General features: G+C 49.5%; 7 protein-coding genes across 7 annotated transcripts; 3 read left to right on the top strand and 4 right to left on the bottom strand.

Moving 5' to 3' along the window:
* Positions 1–2223: 2223 nt before the first annotated feature.
* On the top strand, positions 2224–3686 carry APUU_20875A (TLC domain-containing protein; the record flags this gene model as incomplete). The annotated part of the gene is made up of 3 exons (XM_041699565.1): positions 2224–2346; positions 2411–3142; positions 3216–3686. 3 exons carry the CDS (start codon positions 2224–2226, stop codon positions 3684–3686), a joined length of 1326 nt encoding a protein of 441 aa, XP_041552637.1.
* Positions 3687–4193: 507 nt separating this feature from the next.
* On the bottom strand, positions 4194–7299 carry APUU_20874S (uncharacterized protein; the record flags this gene model as incomplete). The annotated part of the gene is made up of 2 exons (XM_041699564.1): positions 4194–5694; positions 5750–7299. 2 exons carry the CDS (start codon positions 7297–7299, stop codon positions 4194–4196), a joined length of 3051 nt encoding a protein of 1016 aa, XP_041552636.1.
* Positions 7300–8377: 1078 nt separating this feature from the next.
* Positions 8378–9441, top strand: APUU_20873A (uncharacterized protein; the record flags this gene model as incomplete). The annotated part of the gene is made up of 3 exons (XM_041699562.1): positions 8378–8607; positions 8675–9347; positions 9397–9441. The coding sequence occupies 3 exons, from the start codon at positions 8378–8380 to the stop codon at positions 9439–9441; spliced, it is 948 nt and encodes a 315-aa protein (XP_041552635.1).
* Positions 9442–9976: 535 nt separating this feature from the next.
* APUU_20872A (chitin deacetylase CDA6) lies at positions 9977–11421 on the top strand (the record flags this gene model as incomplete). Its single annotated transcript, XM_041699561.1, has 2 exons — positions 9977–10199; positions 10247–11421. 2 exons carry the CDS (start codon positions 9977–9979, stop codon positions 11419–11421), a joined length of 1398 nt encoding a protein of 465 aa, XP_041552634.1.
* A 600-nt stretch (positions 11422–12021) lies between these two features.
* APUU_20871S (uncharacterized protein) lies at positions 12022–13993 on the bottom strand (the record flags this gene model as incomplete). Its single annotated transcript, XM_041699560.1, has 2 exons — positions 12022–13592; positions 13720–13993. 2 exons carry the CDS (start codon positions 13991–13993, stop codon positions 12022–12024), a joined length of 1845 nt encoding a protein of 614 aa, XP_041552633.1.
* A 239-nt stretch (positions 13994–14232) lies between these two features.
* Positions 14233–17517, bottom strand: APUU_20870S (tethering complex subunit PEP5; the record flags this gene model as incomplete). Its single annotated transcript, XM_041699559.1, has 9 exons — positions 14233–14610; positions 14665–15063; positions 15113–15616; positions 15666–16001; positions 16055–16288; positions 16338–16961; positions 17020–17316; positions 17374–17442; positions 17503–17517. 9 exons carry the CDS (start codon positions 17515–17517, stop codon positions 14233–14235), a joined length of 2856 nt encoding a protein of 951 aa, XP_041552632.1.
* Positions 17518–17928: 411 nt separating this feature from the next.
* Positions 17929–19881, bottom strand: APUU_20869S (uncharacterized protein; the record flags this gene model as incomplete). Its single annotated transcript, XM_041699558.1, has 1 exon — positions 17929–19881. The coding sequence occupies one exon, from the start codon at positions 19879–19881 to the stop codon at positions 17929–17931; it is 1953 nt and encodes a 650-aa protein (XP_041552631.1).
* Between the last annotated feature and the right edge of the window lie 418 nt (positions 19882–20299).

Genomic DNA, 20299 nt, shown 5'->3' with positions numbered 1-20299 from the left:
CTATCGACTATCGAGCATCCTACTCGCAGTCGGGAGGCCGATACGTAGATCTCTTTAAGCGAGGAAATATGTTCTGTCCTAGTAGAATTTCGGAGTACGTGCTGACGAGCGAGCTCCGAATGGGATTATAGGCAATCCTAGGAATATTTTTGTAAAGCAATAGCCGTCATCGGGATGGAGATTCCATTACAGTGCGAACTGACGAAGAGTTAGGGCGGCATTGGCTTACAATCACTCAGGGGCTGTAGCTTACTTGCCTTGTACCATCGTCTCATCGAAATAGTGATTTTGGAGTCATGTCCTTTATTTCCAACCAGTCCTTTCCAGGCCACAATATACAAAGTCTGGAGCTTGAAATCTCGTCCGGTTTGAGCCCTCTGATTGTGAGAATAAAAGTCAGGCAGTTCATGAAGTAGAAGGGGGAAACTGAGTGAAGAATAGACGGGCGGATCAAAACGCTTTAGTTGTGTTTATGGTGAGTGGCATGTGATCATTTGCAACATCAATCAGTGTTGGATCAGTCGGCCAGAAAATATGAGACAGCATTAATGGTTTGTAGACTAACGTGCTACTTCTTCTATAGTATCCGTTTACCACACATACTGTACAACACTCGTGCATACCGTGCCCACCCAGTTGTCATGAATCCATATCTGCACTTTCACTCAGCCGAAGTATTCTAGGCACAGGCGATGGATTCGTGAACTAGCGGATATGTGCAACAAACCAAGTGCCTTTCAATATTTGAGAGGTGTTTTCTCAAAGCTATTCGGACCAATCGGGACGACGATATCACCAAGCGAGAACCATATATGTGGATGAAAAAAAGGAGGGGGCCAAAACCTCTTCGATGAGGCATTGGTTTTGTGCCCGTAGCTGCTTTCTACATTCGACATAGGATGGCTTTCCTGCAGGAACCGAATCCTACGACCACTATTCAAAAGTCTTAAGTCCGGATGTCGATTATCATACTAGATTGACAAGGGCAAATTTGCTGGCCGCAGCAAGGCCATACAGAGGAAACTGAATTGAAAACGGCTTATTCGGGGTAATGTCTATTTCTTCGGATGAACTATGGCCGTCTCCGAGTGCCAAATTCATTCCTTTACCCTTGTGTACCCGGTGAGTATACTACCGAGTTTGGTAGGACGGGCGATAACAAACCACGAAACTACCGTACACTGAATGGCGAATCCTGCAAATTGCAGTTGGTAATTGTGGCATCGGATTGGTCAGTTGCATCTAGTATCGGGGATAACAGTCTTGGTTTTCAACGAGTTTGCATCGTTTTTTCCCCCATCACCCAGTCGGTTTAGTGGAGAGGTCTCCCGTCTGGCAGGGATCTCCCAGCCGTCTAGTTTGCTGGAAATAGGGCTATTTAGTGTATCAGACTAAGCTCCGACGGCGTGACAGTAGATGTCACGGTTTGCGGAATTGCGCTTCGAATTTCTCTCTGCTCATCCAGAATTGACAGCATCGACCACGAGTCAGGGAGAAGCCGAAGCCACATCCGGGAGAATTCACAAGGTTGCTCTCTTTCGTATTATGCCTCCAGACAAAAGGCCCATTCTGCAGCGCAGTAAGCACGGCAACGAAGCTCTTCGGACAAAATTCATCCGAGTTGTTTTGTTGGATGGACGAAGGATAGCGCGATGGATCCTGGACAGCGACGGCGCAACGAAGCTCTTCGGACAAAATTCATCCGAGTTGTTTTGTTGTATGGACGAAGCATAGCGCGATGGATCCCGGATAGCGACGGCGATCGGGGCAAGATGGAAGGACGGTGAGTGGACGGCGAGTCGATGCGGAAAGATGGATGTGGGGGAGGCAGTGGAGTGGGCGCGATGGTGCCAAGTGCCACAGCCAGAAGCCAACGTGATCCGGCGAGAAAAAAAAGATGAACCCCTGGATTTCTCTTCTTTCAGCTTGACATCAGCGCCGCTGTACGACTCCAGACGCCCTTCCTTTTAACGTCGCTCTTCGATTCTTGCCTGTCCATATTTCCGATTCTTTCCTTCTCTTCTTGTTGGTGTATTATTGCTCTCGTCTTCTCTCGCACTCCTTCCCTTCCGCGCTGCCGACTCCAGCTTGCCTCGGTTCGAGCCGTCGATACGCCACGTACTCCGAGTCGTTGAAGGACAACGCATTATCGAATATATTTCGACTGGAGGGAAATATTACCCGACATTCTTCTCCGGAGAAAACCTCTCGCATTACACTGCCATGGGCCGCGCGCGCAAGTCGAGCAACCTTGGGGCTGACATTCGGGGGGACACTAGCGCTCCGGCGATGTCTACCATGAATGAGGTCAGCCCAGTCGATGCAAAGCCACCGCAATGGGACAATGTATGAGCACTACCGGGAATTTGTCCGACAATATCTCTCCTGTCAGAAGCTTACCTGCTCCCAGGTCATTCAATCCACCTCGGAGAAGTCATCCAAGCCGCATTCGAAGCGTCGCAGAAGCAGATCATATCTGCGCCGCTTCAAGGATATATGCCTTACGCATACTTGGGTACTGCCTCTAGTTATAATGGTGGTTCTTCTTCTTGCGTATGCGGTCAACCCGACCACGTCAAACCCCATGCACTCCGCCATCTTCCTATCTTATCCCGAGCCTCCGAAAACTCCGGGCGGTCCGATTATGTACGGTAAAGGTCCGAAGGATATTGCATTCTGCTGCTTCTACACGGTTGTTCTCTCTTTCACACGCGAGTTTCTGATGCAGCGCTTGATCCGCCCTCTGGCCGGATACTGCGGAATCCGCGGAAAGGGTAAAACGGCCCGGTTCATGGAGCAAGTGTATACCGCCATCTATTTTGCCATATTCGGTCCCTTCGGTCTTTACGTTATGAGCCGCACCAATATCTGGTACTTCAACACAACTGCCATGTTCGAAGGGTTTCCTCATCGATCCCACGACGGCCTTTTCAAGGCCTATTACCTGCTCCAGGCCAGTTACTGGGCGCAGCAAGCTATCGTTCTCCTTCTGCAATTGGAGAAGCCACGAAAGGACTTTAAAGAGCTTGTCGGACACCACATTATCACTCTCGCCCTTATTGGGCTGAGCTACAGGTTCCACTTCACATACATCGGTCTTGCTGTCTACATCACTCATGACGTGTCGGATTTCTTCCTCGCGGTACGTTAATCTACCTGCCATTACCCTGTCTGTTTTCAATAATCCGAGGGACTTACGCTGATCATGCATTTAGACCTCCAAAACACTCAACTACATCGACGCTTACATCACTGCTCCGTACTTCGGGTTTTTCGTTTTCGTCTGGATCTATCTTCGCCATGTACTGAACCTCAAATTCCTTTGGGCTGTTCTTACCGAGTTCCGCACCGTTGGACCCTTTGAGCTGAACTGGGAAACCCAGCAGTACAAGTGCTGGATCAGTCAGTACATCACGTTTGCCCTGCTCGCCAGCTTGCAAGCCGTGAACGCCTTCTGGCTCTTCCTTATTTTGCGCATCCTCAAGAACTACCTATTCACCTCTATCACGAAGGATGAGCGTAGTGATGATGAAGATGAGGAAGAGGAAGAGGAGCTCAACCAGGTAGCCAACAGCACCGCGGCTGTGGCTACTGGTTCCGAGCAGGCGTCCCTAACGGCACGCTCGGTCAATGCGGAGAAAAAGACACCGCAGGTTATGGTCAACGGGCAGCCGGTGAAACGGTAATGCCGCAAAACTATCCGATAATGGGCCCTGGCTCCCACCGCGCATTTATTCAGGATTACTTGACTGCATATAACGAAGGACCTTCGCTCATGCGACTGTACCAACCAGCAATTGCTGATATAATGTCGCTTTAAAGCCACTACGGACATCATTTGTTCCCTGCCACTGGAGTTTATTGCATGTGCTGGTCGTTGTTATCAAACTCGGCATGCACTTTTTACTTCTTCCTTGTACCACCTTTGGTTTGTATTGCGTCAGAAAAGGCGCACTTGAATGGATATAGTGATGATTCATGAAGAAGCATTATGGTGGAATTAGGTAGCTACTAGATTAGGTGCCTATTACCGCTTCTTAATAATATTAATGTTAATGTCAACCCCCGCCGACTACGGGTCTGGTATTCTCCACACTCATCGTTTCGTAGGCGCTGGACAGAATGTTTACCAGAAGGGGAGGGGAGAGACACCAGCCATTACCCGCAAACCACTGCGTTAAGCCAGGAATATTTTAAGATCGAAGACTAAGCTCGAAAGCAAAGTCAAACGGCTCGGTCTTGCACCGATACTGCTCAAACGGTTGGGGCCCCACGCTCGCTGATCCCAGACCGTGGTTATCATAGTCCAACCAAAGCACCGTCAAGTCCAGCGGCTTCAAGTCATAGGGGTGCTTTGCATTGTTCAAATCGATCGGCATATACCTAGAGGCCGTGAAGCTGAAAGAGGCATCGCCTTTTTCTTCCGCACGACGCGCATCAAGAGTCACTCCGCCGTCCTTGTTGGAAACCTGCAGCCACCGCAGGTCCTCGCGGTTACCGTTTTCCTGCGGGTAGTCATAGTGCGTGAATAGCTCTTCGACGGTGGCGGAGTATTCGCCGAAGCGACATGCCTCCTTTGAGTCCTTGTAGTTTTCGCCAGGCCCACGCCCGAACCAGGCCACTGAGTTGAAATCGGAGGGGAGGACGGTCATCAGGCCGATTCGGGGCACGACGTCGGGTGTGTTCTTGCCGACGAACTCTCCGGAAGCGTGAACGTGCAGAGAGGGTTCGTCAGATTTAGTGCTGATGGTGTAGACGAGGTCTGCTTCGACACCCCACTCTAAAACCTTGGGTGCGACGCGGACCTTGAAGTGCACGGTGACTTCGTTGTTGGAGTTTGTCCAGGTCACGTCGCGGACTTGTGTTGTCATTGTCCCGACCCAAGTCTCCTCCCACTCCGCCTCGTTACCGGATTGGCCTTCATCATTTTGGGTCATTGCGCGGTAGAAGGAGAGTTCTGGCCCGCGCTGGAAGAGGTTCACGCCGTTGGCTTCCCAGGTGACGTTCCCTTGGAGGAGATCGAACCCAAATGTTGATTGCCCAGCTGTGACCTTGAGCTTGGCTCTATCCTGCTCTACTTCAAGTCCGGATTGGCGAGCAATAACGGGTGTTGTAAAGCGCTTGGTGGCCGAGGAAGAGCCCGTGAGGTGCAGCTGGTCCCAGGCAATAACGTGGCCCTTGTCTGCCCACACCTTGTCCTCCTTTAGCTTGAACTCGACAGTTAGCCAGGCTTCCTGCGAGAGTGTTCCAGGGTCCAGCGGTAATTCCACCGTTCGGTTTTCTCCGGCTGGAACACGGGGTAACTCGAGCTTCTGAGAGTCTGTAGTCTTGCCATCCTGGACGACATGCCACGAGGCATCCAGGCCACTGAGATCAACAAAGTCGTAGTGGTTCGTCACGATCATCTTTGTCGAGTCTTCGGTCAGATTTACTGAAACTGGCTGGATGATCTTTGCGTACTGCAGCAAACTGGGCATCGGTGTATGGTCTGAGAGTGTCAGACCATCCATGACGAAGTCTGCGTCGTTGGGTTCGTCTCCGAAATCACCACCGTACGCATAGTATTCGAGATCACCTTCCTTCTTCAACAAGCCGTGGTTGCTCCATTCCCAGACGAGCCCTCCTTGAGAAAGTGGATGTGTCCGGAACAGCGTGATGTATTCCTTTAATCCACCGGGTCCATTGCCCATGGCGCTATCCTTGATGTCAGTCATTTGCTGGGAAAACGACAAATGGGGGGGTTACTCACTGCGCAAACTCGCACAAAATTACGGGTTTGTCTGTGTAGTTTGCCATGTGTTCCAGCATTTCGTCAGGTGAGAAATACATTTGGCTGTACATATCTGCGGATTCAGCTTTTCGATCCTGTTCGTAGTGGATGATTCGTGACGGGTCCCTGTTCTTGATCCACTTGTACATGGCAGCCTGGTTCCGGCCGTAGAAGCACTCATTTCCGAGAGACCAGATGATTATTGAGGCATGATTCTTGTAACGCTCGATAAGCTGCTTCGCTCTGTCAAGATACGCGTCTTCCCAATCGGGGTTATCGGAGGTCCACGACGCAGCTTGTTCCTCGGTCTCTTCAATGCTGCCAAAGCCATGACACTCGAGATCCGCTTCAGATATCACGTAGAAACCCAATTCATCGGCAACGTCAAAAAACGACGGGTGATGAGGCTGGTGGGCGGTGCGAATCGTATTGATATTAGATCGTTTCATTCGGATCAAGTCTGCGCGCATGTCCTCGTATCGAACTGTTCGACCTGACAGGGAACTGTGCTCATGGCGATTCACGCCGTAGATAATGATGGGTTGGCCATTCACAAGAAAGTTGGAGCCGCTTATTTCGACCCGGCGGAATCCAACTTTTTGGCTTATCGTGCGGCCGTTGAACTCGATCAAAACAGTATACAGGCTCGGTGTCTCTGCGGACCAAAGGTGGAAGTCCTCGCCCTCAATCTTCTTTGAGTAGCCACTAGATGAAGACCCGGACCATTGGTCAAGCACATCTCCACTAGGGGCCAAAACCTTGATGTTCAGCTTCCCATGCCCACCCTGAACAGTGAAATTTGCCTTCAGTGTACCGCCAGTAAAATCATCGTCAACCTCGGGCCTGATAAAGAAATCCGTGATCGATGAGCGGCTGAACGGGATCAGGTATACATCTCTAAAGATGCCGGAAAGCCACCATTGGTCCTGGTCCTCGATGTAGGAGCCGTCAGACCACTGGTAAACCCGCGTAGCAAGCGTATTGGTCTTGTTTGATGATAGATAATCCGTAATATCAAATTCGCTGGGGTTGCGGCTGCCTTGGCTGTATCCGACCTCCTCGCCGTTGACCCAAACATGAAATGCGCTATCCACACCCTCGTACCGGAGACGAATCTGCTGGCCATCCCAGCCGGCAGGGACCTCAAACTCGCGCCAGTAAGAGCCAGTAGGATTCACGTACGAGACATTGGGCGGCGTTACAGGGAAGGGATAGTCAATATTGACATATTGCGGGCGTCCATAACCCTGCGTTTGCCACTGGCCAGGGACCTCAATATCATCCCAATCAGTGACGTTGGCTGTGTCCCATACAGGGGCCTCGAAGGGCGATGCATCGTAATGAAACTTCCAGGTACCATTGAGGCTGTGAAAGAAACTCTGCTCGCGGTTGAATGTAAGGGCTGTGTCCTCGTTAGGATACGAGTAGAAGTGGGCCCGTGGAGGTTCAGTGTTGCGGTGCAGTACATTGAGATTAGTCCAGTCAGGCAGGAAGCCTGGCCAAACCGATGCCGCAGAAAGCGAGGCCATTTTCCCCCAGGATTTAACTAGAGAATCACTGCTTCTAGCATGGCTCAATTTACGGTGCTAACCCTGCATTATATATTGCACTTGCACGGACATGGTGCCGTGCCACCGGTCTTGCCAAGAATAAAGTCGGCGGCGGTTCTCCTCCATCGCCGATCCCATTATACAAACGGCCTTGTAGTCCGGATAGCGCGGAGTGGGAATGGACCGAGCTGCTTGGAGCCTTGGACCGTGGACGTAGCATTTGCCAAGAGAGGAGGGCATAGTTCACCCCGCAATGTGGAGATCTTGTATAGAGAAATTACTCCAAATGTTGACTGATCGTCGGCCATTCTGGCAAGCTCATTTATCCTATTGGATACACAACCATGAAGTCCCGGTTTGGCCTCTTTGCCCTCCGGAGGGTCCGTTGTATTCGGTTAAAGGCCGGCAGAAATATTTTCAGTACAGGATATCAGGCCATGGCAGACGTCATTTAGGGTTGCTAAATTGTGACTCGACGTTGGACCGGTCAATGCGACGACAAAGCCTGATATGATCATCGTGCAGGACAATAAGGTCACAACAGTAGGAGCAACCTTGGAGAGGAAAAGAGGAGAACGTGCCTATACCGCGCTTGGTAGACGAGTAGAAGACTGCGGGGGAGCCAATCGGTATTGGTGGGATTGGACAGAAAAGAGAATCATAGAGCAATGCACCGACATATACAATGGAGTGATGCGAATTATACCCGACAGGTATATTTCACTGTTATTTTCGCACTTGTGTCATGTTAATGAACTTACTTTACTGGACTGCCTGCCCAAGAGGACTACATGGCGTCCCGTAGAAGCTTAGCTATGGCCTCAGGCAGCACAGCATCGAGTCTCCGCCAGCCTCATCTTCACCACCAGCACCCTTCCACCTCATCAAATCGCGATTCCGTTCTTTCCTCTTACCTCTTTCCTCTCCCTTTAACGTCCCTCTAGAATTATTATATCACTCCTGAGTTTCAGAGATTACTGGACACCAATACCTCTGTGAACCATTTCCCCGCCTTTCACTTTGTCTGTCGCATTTCCCAAGCGGGGTTCTATCCAAGATGGGAGATCGACACGCAGTCCAGCAAAGCCTCAATAGCCTACTCTCTAAACTGGATGATGCCGACCCGGATATGAGATACATGTCATTGAATGATCTTTATGTCGTTCTCAATAATCCTAGCTCTACCTATCTGGCCCACGACCAGTTCTCCTCAGCCAAACTGGCTGAAGGCTTGCTCAAAGCGCTGGATGACCAGCACGGTGATGTCCAAAATCAAGCACTAAAATGGTCAGATAGATCTTTACCATTTTTTGTTCTATGTTTATTTTATCTGACCTTTGCCTTTTTACCCCAGCCTCGGTCCTCTTGTTGTTCGACTGCCTCTCGAGAGCCTTCGAATGCTGCTCGATAAATTGTCGATCCTCACTACCTCCCAAACCATCGACACGTCAGTCCCAAACACAGCTTTGAGGGTAATCGTCACAGCACTCCCACGGCCTCAATCCACGCAAGCACCAGGCCCAGAAGCTACTACAGCGTACTCTGCTCTTTCTCAAGTTCTCATACCCCGCCTCATCGGTCCTTTCCCTTCCCCCTCCAGAAGAAGAGGCTCTATCACAAAGGGAATGCTGGAAAAAGACCCCGCAAAAGGTTTCAGCAGTGATGCGATAGACGTTGTCATTCAAGTGGCCTCATGCTTCGGTGCACTTCTCAGCGAGGAAGAGTTGACGGCTTTGGAGAAGGCAGTCATGTCTATTATCGATAACGATACAGCTGGCACTGTTGTTACGAAACGGGCATTGGCTGCTATTTCAGCCCTCGTTCTTCACTTTTCAGACGGTCAGTTTGCAACATTCGTTTCTGAACTTGTCGAAAGGTTCAACTCTCCCCAACTAAGTACCGTTCATCGGCGACACCTGGTCGCTGCTGTTGGCAGTTTAGCGAGGACGGTGCCTGCCAAGTTCGGACCCCATCTTCCTACTCTGGCACCCTTCATCTTTTCAGCAGTTGGTGAGGAAGGTCTAGAGGTAAGGCCCTATCATGTCCTTTTACATCGGCATCTAACGTATGCAGTAGCCGAACCAACTTGATAGTTCACGGCCGATACCCTCAGTAGCTTAGAAGAAAGTTTTGCACCGGTATGTTGTCTAGCACAAATACATGGGTGGCAATCTCAACGTAATCCAGTTTCTCTCCATTTAGATTCCATCACCACTGCTGAGCGAGCTTAATAATAGAATACCAAAACATGCCTTCGCAAACTACCGCTCAATAGCCACCCAAAGTATACCGCTTGCATGTCAATCGTTTATCTAAACTCCCCGATCCCGCATTATGGTCGTGCAAGTAGTTGCTGTGCTTGGCCCATCGCATCAAGATCAACTCCTTTGTCATCAAAACGTTCGGTCGCGGGTCCTCAGTTCCTTCCACTATCGCCCCTGCCAAAAGCGAAACAGCACGGATGTTCACTGCCGGGGTTGGGAGGCTCCTTCCTTACAGCCATGCAGAAGGAGCATCAATGGCGTTCATGCTCTTCTTCTTCCATGTCTTAGCGTTCTCTTCTTCCTGCCTCTGCGTCCGGAGTACACGATACCAACTCATCTCATATTTTGTATCATTTCTCCCAGGATTCTTCTTAGACAAACGGCCGCCCAAGATGCACGTACGTTATCTTTTAGTTGCTTCAAGTCTAAAACTTATTATCGGCGTCCTTGGGCGCAATATAATCGACCTTCCCTCCAACTACGAGACCGTTCCGGTCGTGTCCAAACTCCAGGGCCCTGGAGCCACTCAAAATCAGCTGGCTCGTGATCTTGGTGGTGAGAGATGTGGTGCAGGTTATGGTCGCTGTTCCAACGGCAACTGCTGTTCTACCGCAGGTATGTACGAACAGGTGCGGATAAAGACCTGAACTAAGCATGTACAGGATACTGTGGGAATACTACGGCTCACTGTCGTTCTCCGGACTGCCAAATCGACTTTGGTCATTGCGATGCACACGCCACTCCGGGGGGTCCGTCGACAGAAGCTATTCCTCGTCCCAAGATTGGCAAAGTTCCTTACGGCCCAACTGCAATTCGTTCTTGCACTACCCCCGGAACCGTTGCTTTAACCTACGATGACGGACCCAACCAATACACCCGTGACCTTCTTGATCTTCTGGATAAATATGGCGCCAAGGTTACTTTCTTCGTCACCGGAAACAATAACGGCAAAGGCCAAATAGACAGCCCCGATGTCCCATGGGCTTCGCTCATTCAACGTATGGTCCTTAGCGAACATCAGGTGGCCAGCCATACCTGGTCTCACCAGGACTTAAACAAGATATCCCAAGTCCAGCGCCGAACTCAGCTACTGTGGAATGAAGTGGCGTTTCGGAATATCCTTGGTTATTTCCCTACCTACATGCGTCCGCCTTATTCAAGCTGCACCACAGATACCGGCTGTTTGAACGACATGGGCGACCTTGGCTATCACGTTATTCTTTATGATATTGACACCGAAGACTACAGTCATGATAGTCCAGACACCATTGAGCGGTCCAAGGAGATATTCGATGAGAACCTAGCTCGCGAAAAGAGCACCAAATCCTGGCTTGTCATTGCCCATGACGTGCACGAGCAGACCGTCCACAACCTCACAGAACACATGTTGGAGAGACTTTACGCCAACGGATATCGTGCGGTGACTGTGGGTGAATGTCTAGATGACGCGATGCAAAATTGGTACCGCAAAGACAACCAAGTGAAGGTCCCAGGAAAACTTAAGCCGCAACCACCTGTGGAAAACATCTCGCTTGATGGAAAGTGCGGTGGAAAGGTTTCCTGCATTGGGTCTGCCTTTGGCTTGTGCTGCGGTGGAAATGGCTCCTGTGGGAACTCGACCGACTCATGCGGAGCTGGCTGTCAGCCAAACGCCGGTTACTGTGAGAGCGATTTCGGTGGTAACCAACAAACCGGGTCTGGAATTGTCGGTTCCGACCCATTGGGTGATAGCATCAATTCTGGCAAGAAGCTTTTCAAGTCAGAAGGAAACTCATCCTTTCGACAAACTTCTTTGACTCTTGCTTCGGTATTTTTATTTGCATTGGTGTGGCTGTGATCTGTCAGCACATCCCACTTCTCCTGTTTTAAATCGGCTGATACTGGATGGTTCGCGAACATATGTTTTCTTACAACCGCACGAATAGTACTGGTTGATTGCCAGTAATCAGTGTTACTATTGCTAGTCTTTATGAGCTATTCAGGTAGGTATAAAAATGGAGACCGCACTATTACCTTATTATAACTGCTGGCTTCCTCTTCTCGACTATACGCGTATAGGGAGGCCTAATTCCTCCCGAGGAGGAGTGGCTTCTGCTCTCATTATCCACAGCAACCGTAAAAAGCAATATTAGAAGAAAAAAGCACAGTAGTTTTCCGCCTAAACGCCTTGCCTATTCCACATAAATCATGAATCGTGTCAAAAAGCAACGCACCAGGGAACCCTAGGTGAATATCAGTGTAAAAAATACAGAGCGTCCATCTGTGAGTAAATTGTACATCAGAAAAGGAAAAAATGCTAGCATCAACAATACACAACTCGGGAGCTCAAAGAATCACCCAGCAACGATACCTAGCAGCATTTAACGCGAAAGCAGATACCCTGACAGAAATTAAAGATAGGATAAAGCTGTTGGGAAGAAAGTTAAAAAACAAGAATTCACCGCTTAATAATCTTCAACAACGGTGCAATCCGAGCTTTCTTGCTTAGACCGACGCGATACGGAACTTTGCTAGTTGAGGATATAGGGCTGTGTTTACCCGGTCCCTTTGTAGATGGTGTTTTCGGGCCGTTGGGCTTCTGTGGTGTTTCTGGAGGCTGATGATCTGGTGGTACCTGTCCGGGGATTTTTTTCGGTGGGGTTGTTTGCTGGGGGTCTGAAAGTGGGTTAGGGATCGATTGGTCTTCTTCGATAATAGGATTCTCGACTTCCGGGGCTTGGGTGCGGGTAGTAGATTCGTTATAGGCCTCGTTTTGCTGGACCTGGTTATTCTCCTCTTCGTTGGCGATCGCTGTTTGGATATCTGATGCGTCAATCGCTGGTGGCGCAACTACTTCTTGTTCTAGCTGCTCTGCCGTCTTCTTTCTCTTCCGGCCACGCTTTTTCGGCGCTGGGGGTTGCTCTCCAGTTGTATTGGGTCTTGGGTCTGCGGGATTTGTTGTTGGTTTGTCTTCGCGGGTTGTAGTAATGGGCCGCTCATCTATCCAGATCACATCATCTTCGACGTCTGGCTCGTATGTCTTGGTAAGAGTCACGGAGGTTGTTTTCCCGCGCTTCAGTTTCCTTTTCTTCGGCTCTTTTGCTGGCTTGGAGGAAACCTGTGGGATTTGTTCTAGGGTGTGCGTTATAAGGGATTCATCGTGGTCATCTTTCGTAGGTTCGTCAATGATACTCTGAGGGTCACCATCACCCGTGGCACCGTCAGTCGGGACTTCCGATGCATCAGGAACTGCACCCTCAGGATGCTTTGCCGGTTGAATGAAAGGGTCCTCGGCAAGAGTATGAGGGGCAGCGGGGGCACTATCATTGAGAGATACTTTTGGGTTCTTCGGGGGTCTACCCGGCTTGCGTTTTTCAGGCTTGCTAGGTGGAAGTTCACGGGGCTGGGGAAGGGAAAGCTCATCGTCTTCGTCAATAGGAGGCACAACCTGCTTTTTCTTTCGGCCCCTCTTCTCAACTTTGGGCAATTCAGTTATCACAGGTAGGGCAAGCTCATCGACGCTAGCAGATGACGGCTGCAACATATTAGGAGCGGCATTATCGCTCTTAGCTCTAGTTGCTCGAGGTGAAATCACTGATGAGAAAGGTTCTGTATCATGCGGAGACGATTCGGCTCCCTGCATAGAAGTCCAACGACGAACCTCAGGGTGCTGCATAGGCTCTGTTTGTGCTGAGACACCTGAGTCATGGATAAAATCGGTTCTGTTCAGTTGACCAGATGGGGTATGTGAGGAAGAGTCAAATATGTTGTATGAAGCTGATTGAGACCAGTCATCGGACGGGTTTGTTCCCTGGAGCTCTGCAGCGGGAATTGAATTTTGTGCTGTTGCAGCCTGTAGGTCATGAGTTTCGAGGGTGTTCGCTTGTGCAGTCATGTCGTGAGTTACATGAGTTATATTCTCTATTTGTTCGTACTCATGAGGCATGGTCGGTTCAACAGCGTACTGGGCTTGCTGGTCATCGTCGAACAATTGTTGTTGCGCAATGCCAATTTCCGTCATCATGTTGCCTATTCATAAATTGTGTACCATTAGCAGCAATCGCTAGAAATGCAAATGCCCACATGTGGCTCAGATGAAGTGAACGAGTTCCAATGGCAAAAATTTGAGAAAAGAGGGGAATTATGTGCTCCATACCCATTGATCCAACTCGACCCGTGACCGGTATCCATCGTTCTTCTCTGCGCTGCTGGGATGAGGTCAAACTCCTCTGCAGGGCATTTTGCGGTTCAATGAATTCGTCAAAGTCTACTGCGATATGTGAATCATCATTGACTTCTTGAGCCCCAGAACTATTTGCACCACTATGCTCTCCATAATTTGTTACAGCGCGGTTTGTTTTCTCTGGGGGAATCTCGCCGAGAAGCTCATCCTCATCGTCGGAATCCTGAATCACACGATCAAAGGGCATTGGGACTTTAATAGATTCATAGAAGATCGGGTATATTTTGAGTCAATTAATCGGGCGAAACTAAGCCATCAGCGAGCGGTTTCTCCTCAAAACGCGTCTCGGGGAAACAGTGGAAAAGGAACGCGGAATCACGTGCTGATAAGATAGTCTAACTAAGGCAGTATACGCCTCAATTTCCAGGCAACAACAAGAACAGACGGAGGTATATATACACAAAAACATCAAACCGTGGGTATTCACTACTCCATAGTAGTCTGTGCTCGCATTACACCCCTTCCGAAGAATTCGCTGATCACACCATATCGGTCCTTCGATCGTTGAAGCTCCGCCTTGAAAAGATCATGTTGATCTGCTGATTCGACCTGTCTTCTCCGAATCGCCTTTATAGTAGAATGCTCCGGGGCACAGGCTGGACATTCAGCATCATTGCCTACTGTGTTGAGACAGCGCTGGTGGAAAGAGTGCTTGCAGAGGAAATGGACCGTGGGAAGGTCGAGGGCCCTATTGCAGGATGTACAACGGCGGGCCTGGAACACAACGGGCTTGGAACCCAGCTGTTCAAGCTCCTGCATCTTGGTTTCAGTTTCAGAACTGTAACTTGATATCAGGCGGCGATTCTGAAAATATAGGTCAGTTTAAGCTGTGTCAAGCAATTTGATGTACAATCTTACGGAAGATATCTCCTTGCGTTCTCGCTCGATGTTGTCGCTCAGATACTTCTTCAGCCTCCCCATAGTCACAACGGCGTTGTTGCTGAGCGCCTGTATCACCTGAAGTGGTGACATCAGCCCATCCTCAGAGATTCGTTTCAAGACCGCGTCAAGTTCGTCCCCTGCCTCTTCTAGGATTTTAGGGCTGGACGCGAAATACGTTAAGGCATCCACGTATAGCTGAGGCTCCTCCGGCCCATATTTCTTTAATGCTCGAATAGCTCCTTGTGTATCCTTGGCAGCAGTAAAAGATCGGAAAATGTCTGACCGCAGACCCGCTTGCTCTCGAACAAGGGTGGATCCTTCCTGGAACTCCGATAAGTCGGAAAGGAGAAGGACGCTTGAGGTTGAGATCGGAATCTAGAAATAGTCAGCTTTTTGAAAGCTGTGGTTGGAGCATCAGTCTTACGTCTTTTCCCTCAATCAACTTTTTAGCTTTATTCTGCCACTGCCCCTTCTCGGTGTTATCCTTTTGGCGGCCCGCCGCGTTGAGGTACATCTCGAAAAGGGTCGTATAAAGATCCACCTTGTCCTCTCTCTTGAAGTCCTCTTTGCTGATAAGCGCCTCCAGAAAGGTAATGAATTCCTGGGGGTGACCAACAAAAGCCGAAAATGCGGTTCGTGGTTTGGGGATCTGGTAGCTCGGGGCACGCTGTTCCTTATCTTCTAACACGGGCTGGGCCTCGACTTTTTCCGTCTTTGAACCTGCACCGGCATTCAACAGAGGCAAGGGAAGGAAGGCCGCCAGGCTTTGTAAAGGATTGCTGTTTTGTGCTTGAGGTTCCGGTACAGACTCGACTTGTTGCGTTCTTGGTGCATACTCTCCTTTGTAGTATGCAATGAAAAGCTCTGTGGTCGTTGAAGGAGAATTGGACAGTAGCACGCGGGCATATTTCATGAGGTTGTGGTACGCCTTGCACTAGTCAGTATGGGGCAAATCAAGCTCAAGAAAGTACACGTACCAATTCAGGTTCTAGTCTCCAGATATACTCCAGCGCTTCAGCGTATTTTTTTGAATCTTCGATCAAGATGTCCACGACCATGTCATTCTCTCCGTATTTCGTAGCTAGATAGGCAGCTTGTTCGTAATAACCACCTTGCCGGCACATGGCAATGGCTGTTTCGAGGTCAAACTTAAGCTCGCCTGGCGCTTTTATGAAAGCATCTAGTTTCTCGGTATCTTTCAGTTTTGCGTAGCAATTGAGAAGCAATGTGGTGTGATCAACTGAAGCGCGGTCGTGGTCATGTAATTCCTCCAGGTACTCTATAAGGTTATGAATTCGTTGTGTATCGAGGTACTACTCGTCGCACTTTGTGAGTATGTAATCATCCGACAGACAAGAGTACCAACCTTTCTTATAACTTGCGACGGCTCCGTGTTGTCAATGGCCCTGAGATATTGCTGCATTGCTGTATCGTAATCCCCTTTCTGATACAGATAGTCCCCATACTTGCGGTAGATGGCATTCTGTTGGAACGTGTCGACGCCGATTTTCTGCGCAAGGTTGATAGCCAGGATATAAAGATTTCGTTGGTAGAGAATCTCAAGCTTCTGTTGGAGGCTCTTCTCACGGTACCTATAAATCTGAGCATTATTAGTGGAAGGCCATTTATCGAAGTTTCGGTATGCATACTTTTCCATCTGTAGTAAGTAGATAAAGATTGCCCCATTCTTTAAATATCTGCCTTACGGACGACACAAGGGACTCTGAATGGGCAATAAACTTGAGGTCCGTATCTAACAGAGTGAACGTCGCAGTGCTGAATATTTCATCTTTACCAAAACTTTGGAATTCGCCCGAGCCTGGTGTACCGCCTCTGGGCGGGCAAACGAGGGTAACATAATCCCTGAATATGTTAATGGAGCTTTTAGGGCTCTCGAAAGCGTAGCTCTGGCCGCGTCCATGAGGGCCATAAGTATAAATAGCATCCTCTCTGGCCACAAGTACTTCACCACTGTCTTTGTCCAAGGTCATGCAACCAAGACCACATCCTGTATCTTCAAGTACTCTCGCCGGTTGTCCCTGTCCTCGACCGGAAATCACAAGCGCAAGGATCCGGCTCGTAGTAGAAATATAGAGCGTAGTCACAGTCCCACTCTGTACCTCGAGCCCAGTTATGGGTTCCTCAGATTCAAATACTATGCGTTGTCGCGCGCCACGGTCATGTATCAAGTCGCCTCGAATAATCGCAACGGAGCCATTGCCGAAACCAACTGCAACTTGAGACAAATCACCGAGGACTGCGAACGCGGATACCTATAGATAAATTCTCTCAGTACTTGTCCATATAGTCATGTCCCGAGAATGCACGGACCGGAAATGACCTCCTCGCATTCTGCACCGTTGTGGTCGATAGACAACTCGGGATTCCCGTCTTCTTTTCAGGTTTATCTAGAGCCCAGACTTTCAACACTGGTTCGTTCAATAAATCCTCCGATATTGTTACAAGTAGCGATGTCCCTTCGATCTGCTTGATGTGCGTGATCGATCCATTATCCGACGCCTTGAACGATTGGACGACCTTGAAGGATGAAGAAACGGTCCGGACGAACCCATCGGTGGTTCCGAGAAAAAGGTTGGCTGAGCCGGCGCATAAACAGGTGGTGTCTGACTGTTACACAGGTTAGATGAGGTGACTTGATAGCATGCGAAGGGATCCACGACGTACATTGAAGAGTGACGAGCTATCTTCAGGAAGCTTGACAGGGGACACATCGAAGAAGTTGAACGCTTTCCACTATTTCGAGGTACATTAGCAGTTCGCATGAGGAATAGATAGACATTATAGAAAACATACTGATGTCAGAGCCATTTTGACGTGGCTCACGCCATGAAAGGGAGGAGATCGAGGAAACGAGGTCCGATCAGGCGGCGGCTTTGCGGAGGTGTTATCGTGAAGCTCCGCCACGCCAAGACACAAGAAGCTTGGACCATTTACGAGAGCAACGGCATACTTCAGGCCCTAGAGAAACAAATTCAGATCATATCCATATATTTTCATACGTAATACTGTAATTAAATCTTATGCCTTGGATAATAAAGTAAATAATTATGTTCATGAACTATTCAAAACCTGGAACTCCGTGAAGAATAACAAATCGCTATGCTTTCATGGAATAAAAATGGAGAGCATCGCAACAAACTTACTCCAAGGTATCGCTAGGGAACGCCATAGATGTGTCTCTAGGAAAATGGGAGAAATCCTAGAGTTGAGTAACTCAAACTATTGGGCTGTCTCTGAAGGGCGAGGTGGAGGCAGCTGGGCAGATTTGCAGTGTGTAATGTCCTTATTGATCTCGAAGCTTTGCTGCAACCAGCTGCCCGCTTCTGCAATTGCCTGACTAAGATCAAAGCTTTCCATAGCTTGCTCCGCCTGGGCTGTGGGTGGCGTTGTGCCCGTCAGGGTCATGGGCAGAGCGTTCTGCTCGGATCCAGAAGGTGAATTATGAGCTTCTGCGGAATGCTGCCCAATGTTTTCCGTGTGGTCCTCGTCAGGCGTCCAATGCTCTGACGGGATCTCGGACGGGGATGATACAGCAAAACTGGTTGTTTTCCGCTTCTTGCCCTTCGATATGTCTTTTCCAGTCGACAGTGTACGGAATTCGGCTTTCTTCTCGGTACTAAATGTGAAGGGTGTCGCAGCATCAACCATGTACTGCGTACTCATCATTTCCCGTCTGTTTGTCCCGGGTTCGTTTGTTCGACAGGAAATTTCTCGTCCGCGCGTATTGATTGCATGGAACGGGGTAATGTTGACTGCGTTTGGGGAGTGGTGGTTCGGGTCTTGAGATGCTCGTCGTTTTTTTGCCGATGTCACTGGACTGTTGTCGGGGCTTAAAATGTCATTCTGGAAAGATTTCTGCGCCATCATAAGGGCCGCCTGTGTGGAGAATTGCTGATCGGCGTTATGTTCCTCGGTTCGGTTTGAAGTGGCTTTCGACACCGCGATCGAATATAGGGATGTGAGATTATCGGAAGGTGCCGGATTCACAGGTGCAGGTTGGGCGAACGGTAGGTTGTTCTCGCTTGTGGTATCATTGGTAGGGTTGCTAACCAACCCTTTGTCCAAATTCGTTGACATAGTGTTTTTCATAATATTAGAGCCATTCGTCAAGGTCAGCGAATTCACTGCATTCTGCTGAACGTTAGGCTCTACCTGGACAGGTTCAGCACTGCGTGTCGATGGAGAGTTTTCAGGATGTTTCTCTGCTCTGCCCGCAGGCACATCAGAGGTGCCAACAGTGTTGGCCTTGTTACCATCTTCGCCTATAGGTTTTGGACTGTGCTGTCTTTCTATTTTCTCTGTAGGCTTGCCACGCTGTTTCAATCGAAACTCAAATTTCGGTAGTTGAGATGATGACGATACCACGTGGACTGATCCGTTCAGAGACTGAGAGCTATCTTTCTGCAGGGCTGATCCAGGTGTATGACGTTCTCTGTGGGAAGATGGATCATTCTTTTCTGGCTCCAGTTGTTTCGACTGCTTTCGTTGGTGGCTGTTTGATGAGCTGGCAGACTCATAATCCGCCAATCCTGGTCTGCCATTTAATTGAGAACCAGCTGTACCACCTTTCCTCGGTTGGCGGGAAGAAATACTAGTCGTAGGCGATGTGGGTGGATCAATGTTCTGAAATCGGGTGGAGACCTTGTCCTTTTTCAACCATCTTGAGTCTGGAGGTTTATATCGAGTGAAGCGAGGAGATTGACTATCGCGTGCGGCTGATGCTAAGCCAGGCTCCCGATCCGCGGGCTTGAGTTTTGCGTATGCGTGAGAGCGCTCAGTACGAGATAAAGTCTGCGGGGTAGCCGAAGATGTAGAACAAGGAATGACAGTTGGGCTTTGGATGTGTCGGCGTTTGTGAGAGTTGGTTTCCGGTATAAATGGTCGTACGGTCGGGCCGTTGTCGCGCTTGTTTTCAGCGGCTTTCCCCCTGTCCTTTTGCCATGGGTTTACCCAGCCTCCCTCCAAAGGACCCCGAAGAGAAGCAGAAAGGATAAAAAGAGAATTGCCCTTCAGATATGCCTCCCCAAGCTTCTCAATCCTCCGGCGCCGCGCAGAGCGGTGGCTCTCGTCAAGGTCATCGTCTGAGCACGCCAGCTCATAGTCGTCCAGGTCCGAGTCTCGCGGTGGGCATGTTTCCAGTGCGAGAGGGGAAACTGGTCGACGGGGTGGCATCTGTGGGAGGTGGGGTCATGAACGGCCGGGGGGCGTCGGTGTTTACAGTGCTGCTACTGCAGGTCACTACGGTCGAGGCGAGGTTAAACGGTCGAGGGGGTAGGTTCGCAAAGAGGCACTCATGTCTTCTGCACAGAATCTATCGGTTCGTTTGGACCAGTCGAGTCTGCCGCTATTTCCCCCGAGATGTTCTCCTGCAGCTCAGGTCGGGAGTTCGCGAAAAACCACTTAACGCGCAGGGTTCCCTGGCAACGTGTCCCGCGTGTGTCATTGGCTGCGCCCGAGATCATGTGATATCAACAGCGATCAATGCCAAGTCGAAGACTAAATCTGTTCAACTGCACCGACAGCTCGGTATATAGATTTAACAAAAGGTTATGGTTAATGTCAAAGGATACTACTTACTCATATATAGTGC

Source organism: Aspergillus puulaauensis, chromosome 2 (genome assembly GCF_016861865.1).
Source record: "Aspergillus puulaauensis MK2 DNA, chromosome 2, nearly complete sequence".
Taxonomy (NCBI): Eukaryota; Fungi; Ascomycota; class Eurotiomycetes; order Eurotiales; family Aspergillaceae; genus Aspergillus; species Aspergillus puulaauensis.
Note: the sequence above shows the minus strand (reverse complement) of the source record. Positions and strands in the feature narration are given on the sequence as shown.